This window comes from Tursiops truncatus, chromosome 4 (assembly GCF_011762595.2).
Source record: "Tursiops truncatus isolate mTurTru1 chromosome 4, mTurTru1.mat.Y, whole genome shotgun sequence".
NCBI lineage: Eukaryota > Metazoa > Chordata > Mammalia > Artiodactyla > Delphinidae > Tursiops > Tursiops truncatus.
This window is the reverse complement of record NC_047037.1, coordinates 97,860,188-97,881,413: the sequence shown is the minus strand read 5'-3', so window position 1 is coordinate 97,881,413 and position 21,226 is coordinate 97,860,188. Positions and strand designations below refer to the sequence as shown.

The 21,226-nt window shown below is 37.6% G+C and overlaps 1 protein-coding gene and 1 pseudogene across 4 annotated transcripts in view; both read right to left on the bottom strand.

Annotated features, from left to right (window-relative positions):
* DCBLD2 (discoidin, CUB and LCCL domain containing 2) overlaps positions 1-21,226 on the bottom strand; it is a 121,298-nt gene that overhangs the window by 51,677 nt on the left and 48,395 nt on the right. For all 4 annotated transcript variants that reach the window (XM_073804350.1, XM_019922686.3, XM_073804348.1 and 1 more), the window contains exons 3-8: positions 18,053-18,190; positions 5,805-5,856; positions 3,460-3,532; positions 3,005-3,138; positions 1,317-1,357; positions 218-433 (exon numbers count right to left, since the gene is read on the bottom strand). In XM_073804350.1, coding sequence (XP_073660451.1) covers positions 218-433; positions 1,317-1,357; positions 3,005-3,138; positions 3,460-3,532; positions 5,805-5,856; positions 18,053-18,190 — 654 coding nt within the window. The remainder of the gene's footprint in view (positions 1-217; positions 434-1,316; positions 1,358-3,004; positions 3,139-3,459; positions 3,533-5,804; positions 5,857-18,052; positions 18,191-21,226) is intronic.
* Positions 19,251-20,573, bottom strand: LOC101339771 (geranylgeranyl transferase type-2 subunit beta-like; annotated as a pseudogene).

Below are 21,226 nucleotides of genomic sequence, written 5' to 3'. Positions count from 1 at the left end.
ACAATGAAAAGAAATGCTAGTAAGAATCAAATACCAACTCCTCTCCTTTGCCATGCTTTATAAAACCAACTTCGGTCAATATTAACACCAGTACACTAAACTTAAAACCATATAATTAAATTTGCAGTGACCTAATTTTCTATGAAATTCTTAGATGTCACCAGGTTTCCAAATGAAATTAGTATTATAAATCATCTAGAAAATTGTGTCTCTTAACCTGTGATCTTCTTTTCCTTATTCAGATCTATCTGCAACCACTGATATTCATCAGTGGCAAAAGCGGCCCAAGGAGGTCCAGGTTTTTTCAGCCTGGCCTTTTCGGGTTTCCAGCTGTTCTCTTGCCCTGTGTGGTCCGTCCACTCCAGCACAGATGATGCCGTTATTTGAGCATCGGCGATCACGCCAGATTCCATGCCCAGTGTTCCATAACAACCTGAAACAAAGAAGAAAGTAATTTGGTTTCCAGATATAAACTCAAAAATCTCTAAACACTTGCTCATTGGAAACTCTAATTGTTCCTTTAATTAACATACACTATGCTGACAATATACTGTACTAGAGGGTTTCAAAAGTATGCAAATGTTTCTTGGGTCTATGTCTTCCTGTCTCATCAGAGAACGTACAGACGTATTTATTCACAGCAGTAATCACTAGCTGAATGGCAACACATTACCCTCTCCCTGGGATACTCTCCCCAGAGGGCAACTCGCTCCCTTACCTCCTCCAGGTGTTTGCTCAGATGTCACATTCTCCATGAGGCCTGCACCAGCCAACATTAAACTTCGAACCTGTCCCTTCTGAACTGCCTGTCGTCTTTCCTTGCCTTATTTTCTACATCTTTTATAATATTGTAAACAGGACGTTATAAACATTCATTTACTTATCCGCTGTTTATTGTCAATCTCTCACTTCCAGAATGTAAGCTCCAGGAAAGCACAATTTTGTTTATTCTGCTCACTTTTGTTTCACTAGCACCAGAACAGTGCCTGACAAATGAAAAAAGGCACTCAATATTTTCTGTTGATTGAGTTAATTACTTCAGACATATTCAAAATTCCCTTTTTCTAAGGTAACTTCCATGCTTACATGATCATTTCCCTATTAATATAAAACCTCCAGTTTATTCCATTCATTGAATTATTAAGCACGTCTTTTACCTCATAGAGTTATTCGTGATAACTGAATGAGAAAGTGCAAAAAAACCCCAAAACCCAAAACCCAACCTAGCAATTGGCAAAGTGCCTGATGTACAGTGTTCAAAAAATACTAGCTATTATACAAATTATGATAAGTTATAAAGTCCATGAGAGGCTTACCACTTGTCTTAAATGTAAAAAGACTTGTAGATAAGTGTCCCCTGAAAGAGAGAAAGACTTTTTTGGTGACACTCATATAACCACATGATTTCCTCATATTTGTCTTAGCAAAGCTTTCTTTTGTTTTTATTTCACTAAGCACCATCTATGGCTATCTGTTAGACAGCATAATCAATTTTCTCTACAAGTATCTAGTGCCTAGTTTCATATATGATTATGCAAGTGCATCCATGCAACCTTCAATATGTACTTATTTTATTTCTTTTTCATGAAATAAATTGATTCCTAAAGTGTTTCTGTGGCAATTGCTTTTTGGGAATATATAATGAAAAGTGTAATTCTCATAGAAAGAGGCTCAAGCTTCCTGGGGCAAACAGAAGAAAAGCTGGCTCCTACTAAGACAGACTGCATTTGTTACAGGAAATCAATGTATCTAAGAAAAAGTTTCAGTGTTACAACGTAGCACTGCATTTGAATTTCAAAGTAACCGGCAGAATAGGTGCTTAGGGAGAGTGGAGGGGTGGGATTGTTAGTTATTAGTTCACCATATGGCAGGTCAAAAGGCCCTAAGGAACTTGGAGGGATAAAATCATCAAAATCATCAGTGTATGCTCCTGCCTTTAGCACAACGCTCAAACCATCACAAATGGATGCAACCTGTCCGTTTTTTTAAATATGAAAGAGAGAACACATGAAAAAAATTCTTTCTAAAGGTGTAACAGTGGAAAGGAATGAAACAATCTGCATAAAATCATCCAGAAGAAACCAGAGGAAGGAAAGGTAGCTGACTCTAGAGCAGGGATGAGGAAATGACAGCCCATGCATGGCCTGTTTTGTATGGCCAGAAAGCTTAGAACAGTTTCTACATAGTTAAAAAGTTGTAAATAAAACAAAAAAGAATGAGTGACAGACATGTGGCCCATAAAGTCTGAAATATTTGTTAGCTGGCTCTCTACAGAAAAAGTTTGCTGCCTCCTGCTTTATACTGTCTTGAGTATGGATCACACTCTTGGCCTTCTGAATGAAACTGGCCTAGGACCTGAAGAGAAGCTGGCTTCAATTCCGCTTATTGTCTGCAGGACCGAGCATGTCTAAGATGCAAGATTTACAAATAGATCACTCATACTATGGTTCTATTCAATGTTTCAATTTCTCCTGCTTTTGATGCCTAGTCTATGTTTTGTAATACAGTAGATCATAAATACCATGAAAATACATTCTTAAAATATTCTCTTGGGATGAGAGGGATTCATAATACTATCTCTGATTTATGCCAAAATTTGATTTATATTCAAAGCGTTTCAATTATCCTAATCCATCATGGGCCACACAGGCTATAAGGAACAGAGTAGTTAGTTATGCCTTCTGATCTTTAAAACGAAGTAAGGATTTGGCAATATACTTCTAGACTCACTCTGGGCTCTTTCAACACTGAGAAAAGAAGAAACAAATCACTCTTCCAAATGACTACCAACAGAGAACAAGCCAAGATAGCAAGACCTTGCCTGCGCTCGTCAATACACTCAGATATCGAGCACACAAAGGTTATTTCATGAACACCATCAACGTCTGTCCTTATCACACAAAGGTTATTTCATGAACACCATCAACAATGATACTGCTCAGGTCTAACTCATCCCTATCCCACCCCGTGCAACACGCTTATTATAAACAGCATATATACTTACACCACAGACGTTACGTTGTTAGCCAAAGAACTTTCATAGTACGGGATGCCTTTACTAATTACGACACTAATCCGGCCACCCAAAATGTTTGACACTACGCCTGCATGCACACCAGCCATGCACAATGGTGAGGACTTCAGGGAGGAAAGATAAAAGATTAGTTTTAAATTTTCTTTTGATAATTCATAAACAAGACACTTATACTTCTTCCTCTAGAAATTAATTGATCTGGGCAGTTTTCTTAATAAACATGGGATAGATTATTGATAATACAACACAGAACAGGTTTTTAGCAGAAGAAAAACAACAAAATGTTACATATTACTAAAAAGAAGTAATTCCTAGAAAATAAAAATCAAGATAAAGATACACAATAGATTACACATCTATCTATGAAGGAGTTTAAAAAAATGAAGTTTTATCATCACTTTAACATAAGTCTATATCCAGCTTACATCTCTATATCCATGAGGGATTGTTCCAGATATCTCAGCAAAAGGAAGCAGACAACCAGCGGGGCAGTATTTGCTGTGAAATAAAAACAAGTTAAAGGGTATATAGTGCTGTACTTTCTGGGGAAAAAGACCAAAAAATGTCACTTACCCAGTTTTCAGTTCAATGTAAATACCATAATCTCACCACTCTGAGAGAACCACCACTTCTAAAAAGCCCTTAAGATTTTCTTCCAACCATTTACACGTCTTCACAGACATATATACAAAAATTATTCCATATTCTACATACTGCTTTATTTTGCTTCATAATGAATGGCGGACATATTTCTACTGTAAGAGCTATTCATATATTTAATAGCTACATTGGACTTTGTGGATGAGGCTCAATTTATTTCACCAGCTCTCTACTGATCAAATTTAAGTCGATTTAAAAAAAATGTTTGGCATTCATTTATTTACTCACTCACTCATCCACCTACCCACTTAACACATTTACATGAATGTCTATTACATTGTCTGTTAAGTGCTGGGCTGTGCTAGGTACCGGGTCAACCAAGCAGATATGGTGCCAGCCTCACTGGGTTTACATTCCCGTGGTGGGAGAATACATTAAATGGATACTTTAGATTAATTAGATTATGATTAATTAAATTTAGATTATGATTATGCTATAAAGAAAAGGCACTCTATGAAGTAACCGGGAGGAATCTAACAATAGAAGTAATACATTCAGCAAACTTACTATGTCCCAGGCAACATTCTAAGTACACTTCAAGTCATCCACATAAGAACCCTACATGGTAGGTATTATTATTATCCTCATTTTACAGATGAGGAAACTGATGAGCTGTGTGCCCAGGTCACGCAGTTGTGTCGTGGTAGATGGGCTCCAGAGTTTGTGTTCATATGCAGGGCTCTGCACTGCCTCGGTCAGTGGACGGGGCTCTGACGAAGGGAAGCCTCAGCAGAGAACCACCGGCTGTCACTGGAACAGTGCAGGGATGTGCACCGCAACCAGAAGGAAAAGCGTGTCCCTGAGGCAGGATGGCCTGTGTGTGTCTGGAACCGAGGACAACCAGTACAGGTAGAGTGCAGTGAGAAAGGTAAGGTTAGTCTGAGAGAAACTTGGAAGGGGGGACAGGGATCAGATCATGCAGAAGCCAGGGGGGCTGTGGTGAGGAGTCTTGGAGTATATTTCTAAGTAAAAAGAGGATGTCAACAAAGGATTTTGATGGTCTATACATATCATCTGATTTTTATTTTTTTTTAAAAAGTTATTCTGGCTCCTGGAAAGAAAAGAGACTGTAAGGGCCATGAGTGGAGGATAAGACACTGTTAGGCAGTCCAGGCGAGAAAGGACGGCAGCTTGCATGTGGGTGGTGATGACGGAGCTGGAGAGTGGAGGGTCCAAGACAGCTGATCCTCTGGCAGGGCCGTGTGACATACACCGATGCCAGGGTTACCTCTGCTGGCCACAACCCCCGACGAGGGCTGAAGAGCCCCACCAGCCCACAGAGAGAGAACCATTCCTGAAGACAAAATGAAGGTTCTTTGGGGAGCAGTAGCAAGTTGGGGGAGGTGAGTGAGATGGGTCTTCAAAGATGAGAATGAATTTGCTAAACAGAGAAGAATAAAGTGATTCCAGACAAAAGTTCTGAGAGCTCAGAGCAGTATAAATAATCCAGGGATGTTTCAACATGAGTACGTTAACGTGAGACTAGAAAAATGGCCCAAAGACTACTTGTGAAGGACCCTGAAAACCAGGCTAATGAATAGGGATGGCATTTTGTCATAATAAGTAGCTCCTGAAGATTTCAAAGCAGGGGAGTGATCGAATACAGATTTTAGAAAATAACTTGGCAGAATGTGAATGGCAGAAAAAAGCCAGCAAAGGTTAGAAAAGGGAAACCAATTACAAGTGAATCCTAGTCCAAGCAAGAGACAAGGGTGTAAAGCAGGGAAATGGTAGTATTAATAAAAATGCCACCTGGGTAAGAACAGTGAGGAATTCTCTAACAGCCTAAACCCTCCTGTTACTTCTTTTTGAGCAAAGATAAATGGATCTTCTACCTTTATTAGGAGTTTTGCCAGATTTGAAGAGTGACTAATCCTACTTTTAAAGTATATCCAAATTATACTTCCATTGTGGAGAAGATTCAAATGCTAAAAGTTAAGGCAAAATTTAAACATGGCAACTCAGTGGTTTTACATAAGCTCTGGTTTACTGATGTCTCAGAACAATGATTATGAGTCACACCATGTACATTAATCTTAAGTACATAAGATGAGGATGAAGTAGATGAAGAGTAACATTTAAGAAAAAAAAGTCACAAATATGGTCATACCTGAACTCAGGTTCCAAAAAACTGGATGCAGTGTCTAAACAAGTAATTAGATCTAGGAAAAAAAAAAACAAAAACGGATTCAATAATAATAGGTTTATTCTTGCTGAAACACCAACTGTTTCCAAACCCATATCATATTGTTCTAAATTTCAAAATCTTAACAGCTATCAAGATAGTACTTTAACTTTTTATAAGGTTTTGGCAATCACAATTTCTTTAAGTATCTGGACTTCTGGGGCTATGTCTGCCCAATATTGAATACACCACATCGCCTCATAGAATCACGTATCACACACATGGACGGCACACAGATAAGTATAATTTATAGCCCTGAAGTAGCTTCTATAAAATATATTGACAGCTTCTGAAGCAAATATTTCTTGTTACTATATGACTAAAAATGATCCTTTGCTGGTTACCCGTGAGGGAAACAATAACAAATGAAAGGTGAGTTAATTCTGTGGCTCTAACTAACTGCAACTCAAAATCTGGTCCAGGAGTAGGACCAGCAGCGGCAGTATCTTCTGGGAAGTTACTAGAAATTCAAAAGTTTGAACACCATCTAGACCTACAGCATCTCTTGGCAGTGGGGCCCAGAAAGCTATTTTAACAAGTCCTCCAGGTAATTCTAAAGCACACTCTGCATAAGACAGAACTTTAAAGTTTTAACATTTCCTATCTCAAAATCAAATCTGTGTAAGAGCTAACCTTGTCTAATTAAGACCTAGGTCACAGGCTTGTGTAAAAAGGTGGCTTCTAGTTCAAACATTTCAGTGGTTTCCTTCTGCTCTTAGGACAAAGGGCAAAGTCTTCAACACAGCCCCCAAGGTCCGACCTCAGTCTGGTTTTGCCCGTCTTGGCCTCTTTTCATACTAGCTTTCTTCCTCTTCCTCTGTGCTCTCGGCCAGGAAGGTGCTTCCACTATCCCTTCACCTGGCTCACTCCTCTCTAGATCTCAGCTTAACTGTCGCATCCCCTCAGAAGCTGTTCCTGATCTTCGCAAGTCAAACTGTGCTAGCACACAGTAGGCACTTAGGGATTTTTGGTTTAACGAATGGATGACTATTAGATGTTCTCATAGTACCATGTGTCACATAAGAGTGATCTGTTGCAATCATTTTAGTGTTGATAAGCAACATCATTTTATGATGCCTAGCCCATGCGTAGTGACTGAGGCTGTCAGTCTTCACCTCTGTATCGCCAGCAGCAATCACAGCATATGGCATAACAGGAGACTTTCTATCAACATTTATTGAATAAATGGATGAATAAAAGCTTCTGATTGTTAGCATGTTTGGCTAAGTCCAATCATGGACTAACCTGTAGGGGGAAAACCTGGAAGAAGGTCCTAAGCCAATCACAAAGGTGAGTGATTTCACCTATAAATGCTAGCCAAACACTGTGCCGAGGGTTCCCAATACACTGACAGAGATAACACCTCGCATTCTTCCCAGCACACTGAAGGTGTACAAATATTTGTTAAATCAATGGCAAGCACAGAATAATTGATTATTCTATTTTACAATTCTGAAGAAAAATTATGTGTTTATTATCCAACTGGTATGTGTCTTGAAAGAACTAGAGCATAATAACTGTTAAACTAATAGGAAAGTGGTATTTTGAGAGAGATTACATGGATGAATATCTACATAGTACAGGTACTTGAATGATGATTAAGTTAAATCTGTATTTTAGGAGTTTAAGAGGATACATGCCTGGATAGAGGTTCACTATCACCCGGTTAACTGACTAGGAAAAGCAGACAAACTGAATTACCTGTATATTCTATAGATATTCCTGGCAATCTTTACACAGCATCAATAAAGAACTGATTTTCCACTTTCCTGTTCCACCAAAAGAGTTTCCAACTTCTAAGATTAGAAACTGAACTTCTAAGATTAATAGCCTGGGATGAAAAGGTACCTGTGTGGTCCAATATGGCATTCAAGCCATAAGAAGACTGCCAGCTGGCCCTATTACCTTCAGGCTACATGCCAGAATCTCCTAGTCAACTATGGATATACTTGATTAGAAGAGGGCTTTATTATAATAAAGCCCATGCAGTGCTGAAACTCCAGATTTTGCACAAATGTATGCAACTCACTTGACCTTGCTCTCAAATTCCATGGGGGCTCAAAACAGCTCCCTAAGAGGAAAATATGAATTCCAAATGGAAAGCTGTAAGGACAGCCAAGAAGACAAAAGAAAAAGAAAGAAAGTCACGATTAGAGATTTTGACCTTTACAACTCCATGAAGGCAAAGAAAACATCAATTAAGCAGGGAATTGAGAAACTTTAAAACGTGCCTTTCTAGAAAGCTTCTCCCAAGTAAACAGCCTTCCAGAAAATCACTATTACTATAAGGCACCCAGTTAACAAGAACACAGCCTAGGCAACATGAATGCAACTCAAAGGGAACCATCTGACTCAAACTTCTCACAGCAATGTATAAGTTATCATAATGAATGGAATAGAACTGAGAGTCCAGAAATAAATCCTCAAATTTACAGTCATTGATTTCAACAAGGGTGCCAAGACAATTTAATGGGGGTAAAAATAGTCTTTTTAACAAATGATGCTGGGACAACTGGATATCCACATGCAAAAGAAAGAAACCGAACCTCTACCTCAGATCATATATAAAAGTTAACTCAGGGCTTCCCTGGTGGCGCAGCAGTTGAGAGTCCGCCTGCCGATGCAGGGGACACGGGTTCGCGCCCCGGTCTGGGAAGATCCCACATGCTGCGGAGCGGCTGGGCCCGTGAGCCATGGCCGCTGAGCCTGCGCGTCCGGAGCCTGTGCTCCGCAACGGGAGAGGCCACAACAGTGAGAGGCCCGCGTACCGCAAAAAAAAAAAAAGCAAAGAAACAAAAAAATAAACAAACAAAAGTTAACTCAAGGTGGATCTAAATTCAAGAGCTAAAACTATAAAACACTTAGAAGAAAATATAGGTATAAATCTTGACTCTGGATTAAGCAACAGTTTCTTAGATATGACACCAAAAGCATAAGCAAATACATAAAAACACATAAACTGATTTCATCAAAGTGTGAAATTGCTGTGCTTCAAAGAATGCTATCATGAACAAGAAAGATAAGCCAAAGAATGACAGAAAATATTTGCAAAACATATATCTGATAAGGATCTAGTATTCAGAATACGTAAGGAATTATTACAACTAGACATTAAAAAGACAAATAACCCAATTTTTAAAAAAATATTTATTTGGCTGTGCCAAATCTTTAGTTGTGGCATGTGGGATCTAGTCCCTGACCAGGGATCGAACCCAGGCCCCCTGCATTGGGAGCTCGGAGTCTTAACCACTGCCGGGGAAGTCCCTAACCCAATTTTAAAAGGAGCAAAGGATCTGAATAGACAGTTCTCCAATGAAGATATACAAATGACTAATAAGCACATGAAAAGATACTCAACATGATTAAGTATCAGGGAAATAATAATAAAAATTACAGTGAGATACCACTTTATACCCACTAGGATGACTAGAATCAAAAAAACAGGTAACAAGTGTTGGCAAGGATGTGGAGAAACTGGAACCCTCATATATTGCTAGTGGAATTGTGAAATGGTGCAACTGCTTTGGAAAATGGTCTGTCAGTGCCTTAAAAGGGTAAATACAGAGGTACCATATGACCCAGCAATTCCACTACCAGGTACATACCCATGAAAATTTAGAACATGTGTCCATACAACACGTGTACACAAATGTTCATCAACTGATGAATGGGTAAACAAAATGTGAAAGAAGTGGTATATTCATAAAATGAAATATTACCTGGCAATAAAAAGTAAGTGCTCATACATGCTACAACATGGATCAACTTCGAAAACATGCTAAGTGAAAGAAGCCAGTCACAAAAGAGCACACATTACATGATTTCACTTATATGAAATATCCAGAATAGGCAAATTTAGAGAGATAAAAGTAGATTAGTGGTAACCTAGGACTGGAGGGGGTTAAAGATTAGCGAATGGGTAGTGATTATTACTTGATTATTACTGACTACAGGGTTTCTTTTGTGGTGATGAAAACGGTCTAAAACTGACTGTGGTGATAACTGCACAACCCTAAATATACTGAAAATCAATGAACTGTATATTTTAAGTAGATGAATTGTACGGTATGCGAATTATCTCAATAAAACTATTATTAAAATCTTAAAAACAAGAAAGAAAAAGAAGCTATCATAGAAGTAGTAATAATTTCCTTTCATATACAGCATATTTGCATCGATGGATGAAATAAGCTTAGTAAAAGACAGAGCCAGGATTGGCAGTTTGTTTATTTATTCATTTGTTCATGCATTCAACAGTTTTTAATAAGTATGTATTATGATTAGGTGTTCTTCTAGGTGCTATAGATGGAGCAAAGAACAATCAGACAAAAATCCCTGCATATATGAAGTGTACCTCCTGTGGGGGTAAGAAAAAATAGACAATGTAAATAAGAAAAATATATAGTATATTAGTCGATAATAAATACACAAGAAAAATGAAGGAAGTTAGGGAAAGTTAAGGGGTTGCAATTTTAAGTGGAGTGGTCAGGGTAGGCCTTACTGAGAAGGAAGCATTTGAATAAAACTCTAAAACAGGTGAGGGAGTGAGGTATCGGGTATGTGGATAACGGAGAACAGTCAAAGGGACTCACAAAGGCCCTCAGAAGGAAGTGTGCCCAGCATTGTTGAGGCCAGAGCGAACAAGGGGAAGACAAGTAAGAGATGAAGCCAAACAAGTCATGAGAAGCCATATCCTAATGGTGTCTTGGAGGTAAGGACACTGGGCAGAATGAGATGGGACCTTCGATTTAATAGGATCACACTGATCACTGGGTTGAGAGTAGACTGAAGGGGAGAAAGGGCAGAAACAAAGGTCAGGGAGGAATCTCTTGCCATAATTGAGGTAAAAGTTGATGGTAACGTGAACTAGTGTAGCAGTGGAGGCCAAGAGATGTAGTCAAACTCTGATATACGTACGTATATATTCAGAGAGGTGGTGATGGATGTGAAGTTTGAGACAGAGTCAACCATAACTTGAAGGCTTCTGACCTGTGCTAATTAAAAGTATGCATTCCACGTAAAGTGCTTAGGGCAGTGATTATAATAATAAGCACTGATAAAGTATTCATTGTCAGCTCAATTATCAAGCTGGATCCACTCTAACACAATACTAGCACACAATACTAGAAAATCAGTGATATATGCTCACAGTGAAGGGCAGTATTTAATTCACTCAGTTCTCAACTAAGAGCTTCTGGATGGGAATTTTTTTTTTTGGTAATTTTACTCCAATATTTAATACATACAAAAGAATACTTATATACATTACTACACGAAACACCAAATATACTGTGAACTTCATTTGGGTGCTCTGGACAGCAGGGAATGGCAGCAGTAGTAGTACGCAGAACGCCCTCAGGGATTCTGCTGAAGCTCACAGCACTCTATTCCCTCATTTCCCCCGCGCGGCCCAAAGAAGAGGTGGCATCTACAGTGCACATTCTACACTAGTTTTAGCAGCAGAGTCTAACCCAAAGTGAGTGTGATCATAATCCCGATAAAAAGAGCTGCTCTAACATCTGCCTTCCTTAACCTCAGAAGGCTTTAAAGAGGAGGCAGGCCTCCGTGGGGTTTTGAAGGCAGGATTATGTGACCATGAGGAAGAGCACAAGAAAAATACGAAAACAAAGATGAGCCAATAATCAACAACAGGATGACAGATTTCAGGGTTTTCTTAATGAAGACATCAACATCAGATTTTCTAAGACAGCTCTAACTTAGTTAGCAATATTACTATGAGGCATAATTGATATCCTATAAACAGGGTTTTATTTAAAGTACAATTAAAATTTTTTCTAATATATAGTAACTGCATAGGCTTGGGAACTTCATAGTTATTCCATGAAATATTTTTTAAAACATGATACCTAATGTTAACCCACATGTAATACCATGAAAATATGATACTTTATAAGTTCACAAATAATAAAAAATATCAGCATATTGGCTACTAACTTAGAAATATTTTTGATTGACAGCACTGTCTATTCCTGAGATTAAAGGATTGTGAAAGAGATTTAGATTTTCCCCCAATTAATACTCTGTTTTGTGCTCTTGAATAAATTGAAAAGACTCTCAGCAGTGTCAGTACCCATCACTTACGAGAGTATATCACCAACTATATTAGCTGCAGGGTATAATTTTTGTCCAGCTGAAGCCATTTACTTCTGAGGGAAGGGATGCTTGAGTGCCTTTATTTATTCTAACTCAAGGAAGCATAAAGCACTGTAACTAAGTAATTATATTTACCAGAAAGAAGAAAATACACGAAGCAAGACAATGTATACTACAAATTCTTCTCCTTTATTTGCTCTGAAATTCTTTTAAATAACAAATTCCCCAGAAACTGAAGGGACCCGAGGTCATTCTTTCCCAATTCTCACTTTGTCAGCAACCTTGCATTGCAGGTGTACAGATAGCTACTTTGTTCAAGAGCTAGAGGATGTGGGACAAGGCTCACCTTTCTGCTAAATTCTTGTGTCAATATTATTGTGTGACCTTGGGAATAATTCCTTGTTTCCACGATAGGAACCTGGCACTGATTTGTACCATGTGCAATCTAGTGAAGGGAAATTTACATATATAATAAAACATAATTTACCGTGATTCAGCATCAACTAACATTTACTAAGTGGCAGATAATTTATGTGGCATTTTACATCTAATCTCCTTTTACATACTGAGAATAGAGAATAAATCTTGATTCTCTTAGAAATATTACAATGCCATCTATGGAAGCTGAGTCCACAACAGGAGCTCAGGAACAATTTTCTCAGATGAAAACAGTCAATTTTTTTTTTTTCACAGATGATGTAGGCATGGCTCAGTTGCCTAAGCAGTAAGTCAAATAGGCTACAAGCTACATATGGATAGATCAAACCCTCTCCACACCTAAATTTCTATATACTAAAAAATGAATATAAGACATATTAAAGACATTATAAGACATATTGAAATAACATAAGACATCTTATATTAAAATATAAGAGACATTAAAAATATTAAAGATTGTAAGACACATTAAAATTCTTTTGTAACCTAGTATCAAGGACACTAATAATATCTTAGTAAGAGTAGCAGTGAATGAATTTGTCCCCCGGATAGCACAAGATAGCACAAACACATACTTAGCCCCTTAAAAGAACTGCTAACTTACTAAAAAAAAAAAAAAACCAAAACACATAGAAAACACTTAAAATCATTAAGGTGCTCTTGAGGTTATCTGTCAGTCTGAAATAAACTCTATCTCATAAAGGTGAATTGCCTCTTTGGGTTATACCACTTTAACAAATTAATTTTGTTTATAAATTTCTCTGCAAAATTGGTAACACTTATTCATCAGCACCTTTGTTGTACAAGTTGACATCAAAATACAGATATTTTTCTGCATGTATACACACAAACACTATACATATTCATTTGTGTATAAATAAGGACAAATCTAAAAATATGCATGTAAACTGAGACTTCATTAATAAAATCTTACTAAATAGTTTAAAAGTTTTAAAACGTTGCCAGACACAACAACAAAAATTAGGAACACAACAGAAAAACTAAAAATAGAAACATAGCTAGGTGTAGCACTCAAAACAGAAAGGATCCTATAAAATTACTGTACAATTAAGGTAGCAAACAATCTAAGGAATTCATGCTCTATTTTCAAAACCAAAAACATCCCATGCAGGAAAAAAACAACCAGTTACAGAAATCTGGACTCTATTAGAAAGGAGTTCTCTATTCCGCCCCTATGTTTCATTTACAAGTTAATATAATCCGATGGAAGATGGAAGAAATGGAAAATATTTGCAAAAAAATGTGGTTAAAGAATGTGGCAATTAAAACCTTTTATACTATCCGTGTTAAGTCTAAAAATAACCCAGCATATAGCAATAATAACCCTGTCAAATGGGAATATTTGTCAGGCTCAGCTGTCCCCAAGTCCTAAGCACATTGTCAGGAGGCAATGAATAAACAAGTGTTTATGAGTTCCAATTAGGCAGCATGTTAATACATCTACATTGGATCATTTTATTTCACATGTAATTTTAAACTAGCTCCTGTTTTTTCCTAAAAAAATAAAGGCAAACTTTAGAGTGACCAATACAAAATTCTGGATTGGTAAAATTTGAAGTAATGAGGTTTAACATTACTTTTTAAGTGATAATTCATGTTCTAAAAAAGGAATATCAGACTATCACTTTTCAGCTGGTCATATACATATATATGTGTACACACACACAGATACACACCCCGCCCCAAATTGATGGCACATAACAAACAGAGGCTGCCTTAAAAGACCTGAAGCTATCAATGCAAATGCAGACATGCCTTCTGAGCTCATTGTTCCGTAACTAAAATTACCTAAAAAATGATTGCCCAGAGTCATCCTAGAAATGTTGAGCTTTTCTTAGAAAGTGGTTAATGTTGGACAGATTCAAAACCAGGAATTTAGAGCAAATCACTTATAAAATTTATTTTATTTTTCAAGTCCAGTGGTAAATGCTGTTTTTTACATTTACATTTTAGAATGAAAATGTCGGTATCATTTATTATTCTGGATTAAAAGATCTGAGTTACTGAGTCTGGACCTGTGAACGGCTGGCTTTGCCTCTCTCAGTAAGACCAGCAGTAACTAAGGAGTTTCTCTCTACAGAACTTCTAAACAGTGGTTGCTAATATGTTGCCCAGGATATGTCTAGGATCCACGTACATCTTCATTTTCAGATGAAAATTTCAATTTCAGAAAGTCTAGTTCGAATCTGATTGAATTATACCAACTCAGAGTAAATTACTAATCCTCTAATTATTACTGAAGTGTTGATTAATATTTTTATCTGTCTTTCTTTGCTACCCAATAGAAACAGGAAAACTTCCTTTCACTGGTGGATAAAATCTTTCAAAAATGAGCTTTACAGGTGAAAATTAAAAGTGGTAATTGTCAATGTAAAAGACTGGAAACTACTGCTCAAAGATCATTAAAAATAACAGAGAGGAATAAAACCATAAAAGTTATAAAAACTAGACCCTAAAGTGAAGAGCACACCAGGTACAGTGCCCCAGACATCACCGAGGCACTGTAGCAGCTCAGCACCTCATCCAAGAGGCTTCTTTGTGTCTGAAGCCTCTTACTTCAGCATAAACTCAGGTAGAATGAATATTAATCCTTTGAAATGTTTCCCTGTAGAAGATATGTCTGGTTCAAAAGTCTTTAAAAAGAATTAAATTAGAATCTGGCCTAATTCTGGAGCTACTTTTATAGCAAGATCTCTTAATTTGGTCATCTCTGATCCAGTCCCCTCTAAATAGCCTCTTACCTGGCCTCCCTACAATTCTTCCTCTCTCTCTTGGGCCCGTTCTTCACAGATCAGGGAATCGTAAAAACAAAAACATAAATCCAGTCACATCACTACTCTGCTCTACCAGCTTCCATGCACTTTTTTTGGGATAAAACTCCAACCCTTACATTTTCTGCAAGGCCCTGAATAATGTGACTTACCACTCATTGATTTCACCCCAGCTGTGCTGGTTATTTTTCCAGTTCCTCCAAAGCTCCTTCCCACCCTAAGGCCTTTGCACCTGCTGCTCTCTTCCCTACAATGTTCTTCCCTGTATGTCTGGAACCTCCAATTAATCCTTTGGTTCTGGGCTCAGAAGTGGTTTCTTCAGGAGAGCTTTGCTCTTCACCAATCTTCTACTCCCCGCACCCTTCTGGCCTCCCATTATTTGAATGTTTCCTTCATCATACTTATTATAACTGCAATTAAGTAACCATGTGTTTAATGCCTTTTTCCAACCCTGTACTGTAAGCCCTGTGAAGGTGTGATTGCGTCTGTCTCATTTACTGCTGTTTTCCCGGTGCCAGGCCTATTGCAGGAAATAAGGCACTGAAGGGAATATAATTTTGCAATGGGCTCTTGTAAGAAGTAATGAAAATTAGTCTATCTTACACAAAATCATGGCTGTATCAACCACACATCACACTATAACGTTAACAAGCCTTTGTGACAGTTTAACAAATGACGAAGCCAGTGAAGCAAGATTTTTCACAACTTTTTCATTCCCAAATACTCTAAACCGTTAACTAGGTTATCAAGCTGGGGACATGTAGCGATGTTCCTTGAAAATATTCATGGAATTCAGTGTGGCAGCTAAGTTTCTTGGATGGAAACAAACTGAGACTCTCAACCAAAGTGCACCAGCCTTCAAATGAATGAGCCATTACAAGAAATTATGTCTGAAAGGCCACCCAAGAAGAAGTAATATGAAATTCAACCAGTGTTCTCTTGAACTTAGCCAATTCACTTCAAATGAAACAAATGCTTGATGGATGGGTAAGAACGCACAAAAACATTACGAAAAAATTCAGGAGCAAGCTGTGAGATGAGGATTTCCCAAGATGATTATGACTTTGTAAAGTGTTACTATAAAGAAGTTCCTGATTAAGGTGGATATTTCGAAAAAATCTTTGGAAGCTAAGAGTCATCTAAAATAGTGACATAGCCATTTTAAATCTGGCATAGATGTATATAAGTCTACAATATACTGATTGTGGTATCTGAGATGATTGTCAATTCTTAAGAAACTCTAATAAGGGCATTTAGGTTTCCGTGGATCAAAAGCTCCATAATTTAAATATCCAATGTAAGAAACTTTTTTTTGTAAAGAGGAGATACTTATTTTCCAGAAACCTTTAACTCAATAAATAACAAACAGAGAAAGGGGAAAATATGAAAACACAAAATAAATAATTTAACCTGATACTGCGACCAAGAAACTTAAGAAGAATAAGAAGCAAAGTAATTATCTTCTATCCTCTCACCCATCAACCCAAGACTTTCACAAAGTAAAACCGAAAGGATGGAAAGCTATCATTTCACTCTGTGTTTTCTACCTTACTCTTCTGATGGTGGTGGGCGGGGCAGGAGTGGGGAAAGTGAGATGTGTGTGTGTACAGTAGTCAAAGGGGGGAAACTAACATTTGTCTTCTGCCTACTATGTTATGTGCCTACAGACACTAAACATGTATTATTAGATTTAGTCCTCACAACTAACCCATTTACAGATGAAACTGACAGGTGAAATGACTGGTCAGAGGTCACTTGCTTAGTACACGGCAATGGCAGGCTTTGATTCCAGGGCTACCTAGTGCCCCTTCTACAACACCACACTGCCTTAGTTTTCCTCGTTCTGTCAAATATATTAATTGTTCATTTAGCATAACATTTCCAGTTCTTTTCTTTCCATTATTCCATTCAAATGAGTTTTCTTTTTTCACTCTGAGGGATTTTATTAGTCTTCAAACATTGTTCCATAGCTTAGAAATTAAGGGAAAGTAGACCTTTTTTCACACAGAACAGCTCTCCTCTCTCACACTCTTAATGAAACTTTAATGAGACAGATAGTGTGTATCTATTTCACTTAATAGCCTTGCTTTTAATTCCCCCCTTCAGATTCTAAATATTAACAATCTAGAAAATATCTCATGTTTATCTTGTAGTGTCTCAGAGAGCACTCCCCAGGTTGCTCCTGGTGCTATGCAAGTCTCTTCTTTGAAAAGAATGGTAATATGGTTTTTAACACAGTAAGATGAAGTGGTAAACTGTGGATAATAAAGCTTTAAATTGATACATTTCAGTAACTGATTTTTTTTTTTTTTTTTTTTTTTTTTGCGGTACGTGGGCCTCTCACCCCCGTGGCCTCTCCTGCCGCAGCCTCTCCCGCCGTGGAGCACAGGCTCCGGACGCGCAGGCCCAGCAGCCATGGCTCACGGGCCCAGCCGCTCCGCGGCATGTGGGATCTTCCCGGACCGGGGCACGAACCCGTGTCCCCTGCCTCGGCCGGCAGACTCTCAACCACTGTGCAACCAGGGAAGCCCCACTGATAGATATTTTAAAGTTATTATCATTTGTGTTCCAATCTTATAAAGGTGGAAAACTTAATATTTCTTCTACTAAGGAAAGGTAAGTATATAAGAAGACTTTATATAAAGTTAATATACTTAATTTTTAAAATTCTGAAACCGATCTAATTTTGTCAGATTTATGTATGTGGTATTAACTGTTCAGTCTTCCTACTGTATTCCAAACTCAGATAACAGGTACTCAAAGAAAACATTGCATTTTTGTTTTCAGAAACTGTAAAATGTGGGAATCATGATATAAAGTGAAAATTACCTTGCTTATCTATAACCGAGTATGAAGCCAAAAATCCTCGTCCAGAAACATGAATTCCACTCATGAACAGCACTGTAATTTCATTGCTTTTTGATTCAATTGAATGGTTCATTTGCAACCCCAGACCACAGTATTTGCCTAGGAATCAAAGAAAAGCAGATATTTGGTGTGATTCATGAAGTCGATAATATTTACAATGTAGGTAAAAGAATCATAATAATATACCAAACTGGGCATTAAATTAATCTAAAATGACTAGAATGTTTAATGATGAAAAACTCACATTACTCTGGAGAGAAAAAAAATTCCAAGTAATAACTGTTCAAATGATTCAAAAGGAAAAACAGTGTATACAGGCATCACTGACCTTATAATGACTCAGTTTCCTGTGAAATATATTTATACTCTTTAAAACTGTGACAAGGAATTTAAAAAATTAACTTAAAGCATTTCATGCAGGCAGGTGGCTCATAAGTGAATTGACAGTCAAGCAGTAGTATTCTTAACATGTTCCCCAAGGGGGAACAGATTCTTGAGCTCTGGGCACCCCTTAAACCTTTTACAGACCTTCTCAAGTTTTCTTCCAAGAATTGTTGGACTTCTGTCAACCCCTTTAGGTGATCATATCTAGTCCTACAGCTTTAACTATGATATGACAATTCACATTTATACCTCTACATAGCCTTTTCCTTGAACTTCAGATGCATGTATCTAACTGCCTACAAACTTTTATCCTTTAATGTCTAACAGACATGTAAAAAATAACATATCCTCCCTCAGTACAGATCTAAGTTTATTAAGATAAAAGGGCAGAAAAAAAAATTAGAGCAAGATATCCACCAATAACTAATAAAAATGGGTTTTTCTTTTTCTTTTTTTTTATTCCCAAATTTCAGCCATTTATTTTTTTTCATCTTTTAATTCCTATGGGGTTCATCAATTCTTTATCAGTTAACATTCTCATTGACAAAGACCAATTTATATTAACTATAGTTATATATAACATATCAAGGGAGTACATGGGAAAATCAGAACACAAGACTTCATCAGCTAAATAAAGTTCAACTCAGTTTGCTGTTATGGAGACAAACAAGATAAATACATTGAAGCATAAACAAAATATTACGCTCAGAATAACAGCATTTCAGAAGGAAATGGAAAGCTGAAGATACAATAAACATCTCTAATTTACAATATGTATAATTATATAATTTATTAAAATCAACACAATTCATGTACAAAATATTAACATGGCAGCCATTAAGTTTGTTAAGCACTTCAAATACTGAAATGTTAAAACAGTAAAACTACACTAAGCAACTTCTGCATCAAGGGATCTAATCTAACTCACTAGTTCAGGTTGAACATTCACTCTCCGAAGTATTTCTTCAGGCATGCAAAAAACAGGGCTAACAGGTTTAATATGTTCTTCTCCCAAAAGTGACAATCCAGCAATTCCAAATAGAGCGTGAAAAGGATCTACCATATCTCCTGGCCTGTCCGCAAATCCTCCCGTTTCTTCATCTTGACACGCTAAAATGAAACTGCGCAGTTTCTCTCTGTCAATCCAATGAAGCCTTCCAATTATCTTTAGGGAAGCCAACACCCATCAAGAATAGCATACATCTGGTAACTTCTCTGGCCTTCCATTGAGTCCACCTGATGGAAGCTGTCGTTCACAAAGCCACCAACCAAGTAAATCAGAATTTACTCGATGCAACTGACTAGTAATAGCCAGGAATCCTGCCCAGCATGGGATTCAGAACCTGGCCTGCAACCAAATCCACCATCAAAGTTCATACATGATAAAACAAATTCGATTGCCTTTTCCACATTAATAGCATCCAGCTTCCCCAATAGAGCCAAAGTTGCCACCGCACAAAAAGAGAATCTTGTGTTGATTTCTCCCTATTACATAAAAGTAGATTTTCACATCCCATGAAGCAGCTGGACTCTCCTGCCTGCACTGCATTCAGCCCTTATCTTTTAGACTGGCCCCCTCTGTTCCAGTACTCCTGTATGCTGATATAACTAGCACAGTGCATGCTGGAACTTCCAGCAGACGATTAACTCCAGTTAGACCAGCTGCTTAGTGGGACCCCAAATATCTCCAGCGAAAGAACCATCTTCTTTCTGTAGACTCTGAACATATTCCACAACTTTATTTACATCAATAACATTAATACTATCATAGAAAGAATCTGGACAGCACTAAGAGTGTACAAGAGATGAGGATCATGTCCAATACTAGCACTTATTCCACCACACTCGTGTTGACAAGACTTAATAAATGTCAGAATTTCTTCTCTATTCATGCGATGTAGCCGTCCCATGAGATCCATTACAGTCAGACCCCAATAGATGCCACTCATTCCCAAATGTTCAGACACACAGTATTCGTAATCATCTTTGAGCCATAGGATGCTATATAATCTGCATGCTTCTCCACTAATAGGGTGTCGGGTGCATCTGACTTGATAATAACATCCTTCTGCGGTGTGCCCATGTCTGAGACCAAAAAAAGCAAAAATAGATTTTTCTTATGTGCCTGGTAACTTTAACAAATTCTGAATAAAAAGTTCTAAAAATATTTTAAGTTGAACAACATCACTTGAATTAGAGTAATGTGAACTTCCATAGATATCATTTTCAAGGACTATACATTTTCATGTGAGTAGAAAATGCTAAATAATCAACCAAAACCCCCCATCAGAACTGGTAAGGGAGATAAGGTCACAAGGTCGATATACAAGTCAACTGTAAACAATAACCTAATCAAAATGGGCAGAAGACCTAAATAGACATTTCTCCAAAGAAGACATACAGATGGCCAACAGGCACACGAAAAGATGCTCAATACTACTAATTACTAGAGAAATGCAAATCAAAACTACAATGAGGTATCACCTCACACCTGTCAGAATGATATCATCAAAAAATCTACAAATAATAAATGCTGGAGAGGGTGTGAAGAAAAGGGAACCCTCCTACACTGCTGGTGGGAATGTAAATTGGTGCAGCCACTATGGAAAACTGTAAAATAGAGCTACCATATGATTCAGCAATCTCACTCCTGGTAACATATCCAGAAAAGATGAAAACTGTAATTTGAAAAGATACATGCACCCCCCTCCCCCCGCCAACGTTCATAATATAGCAGCACTATTTACAATA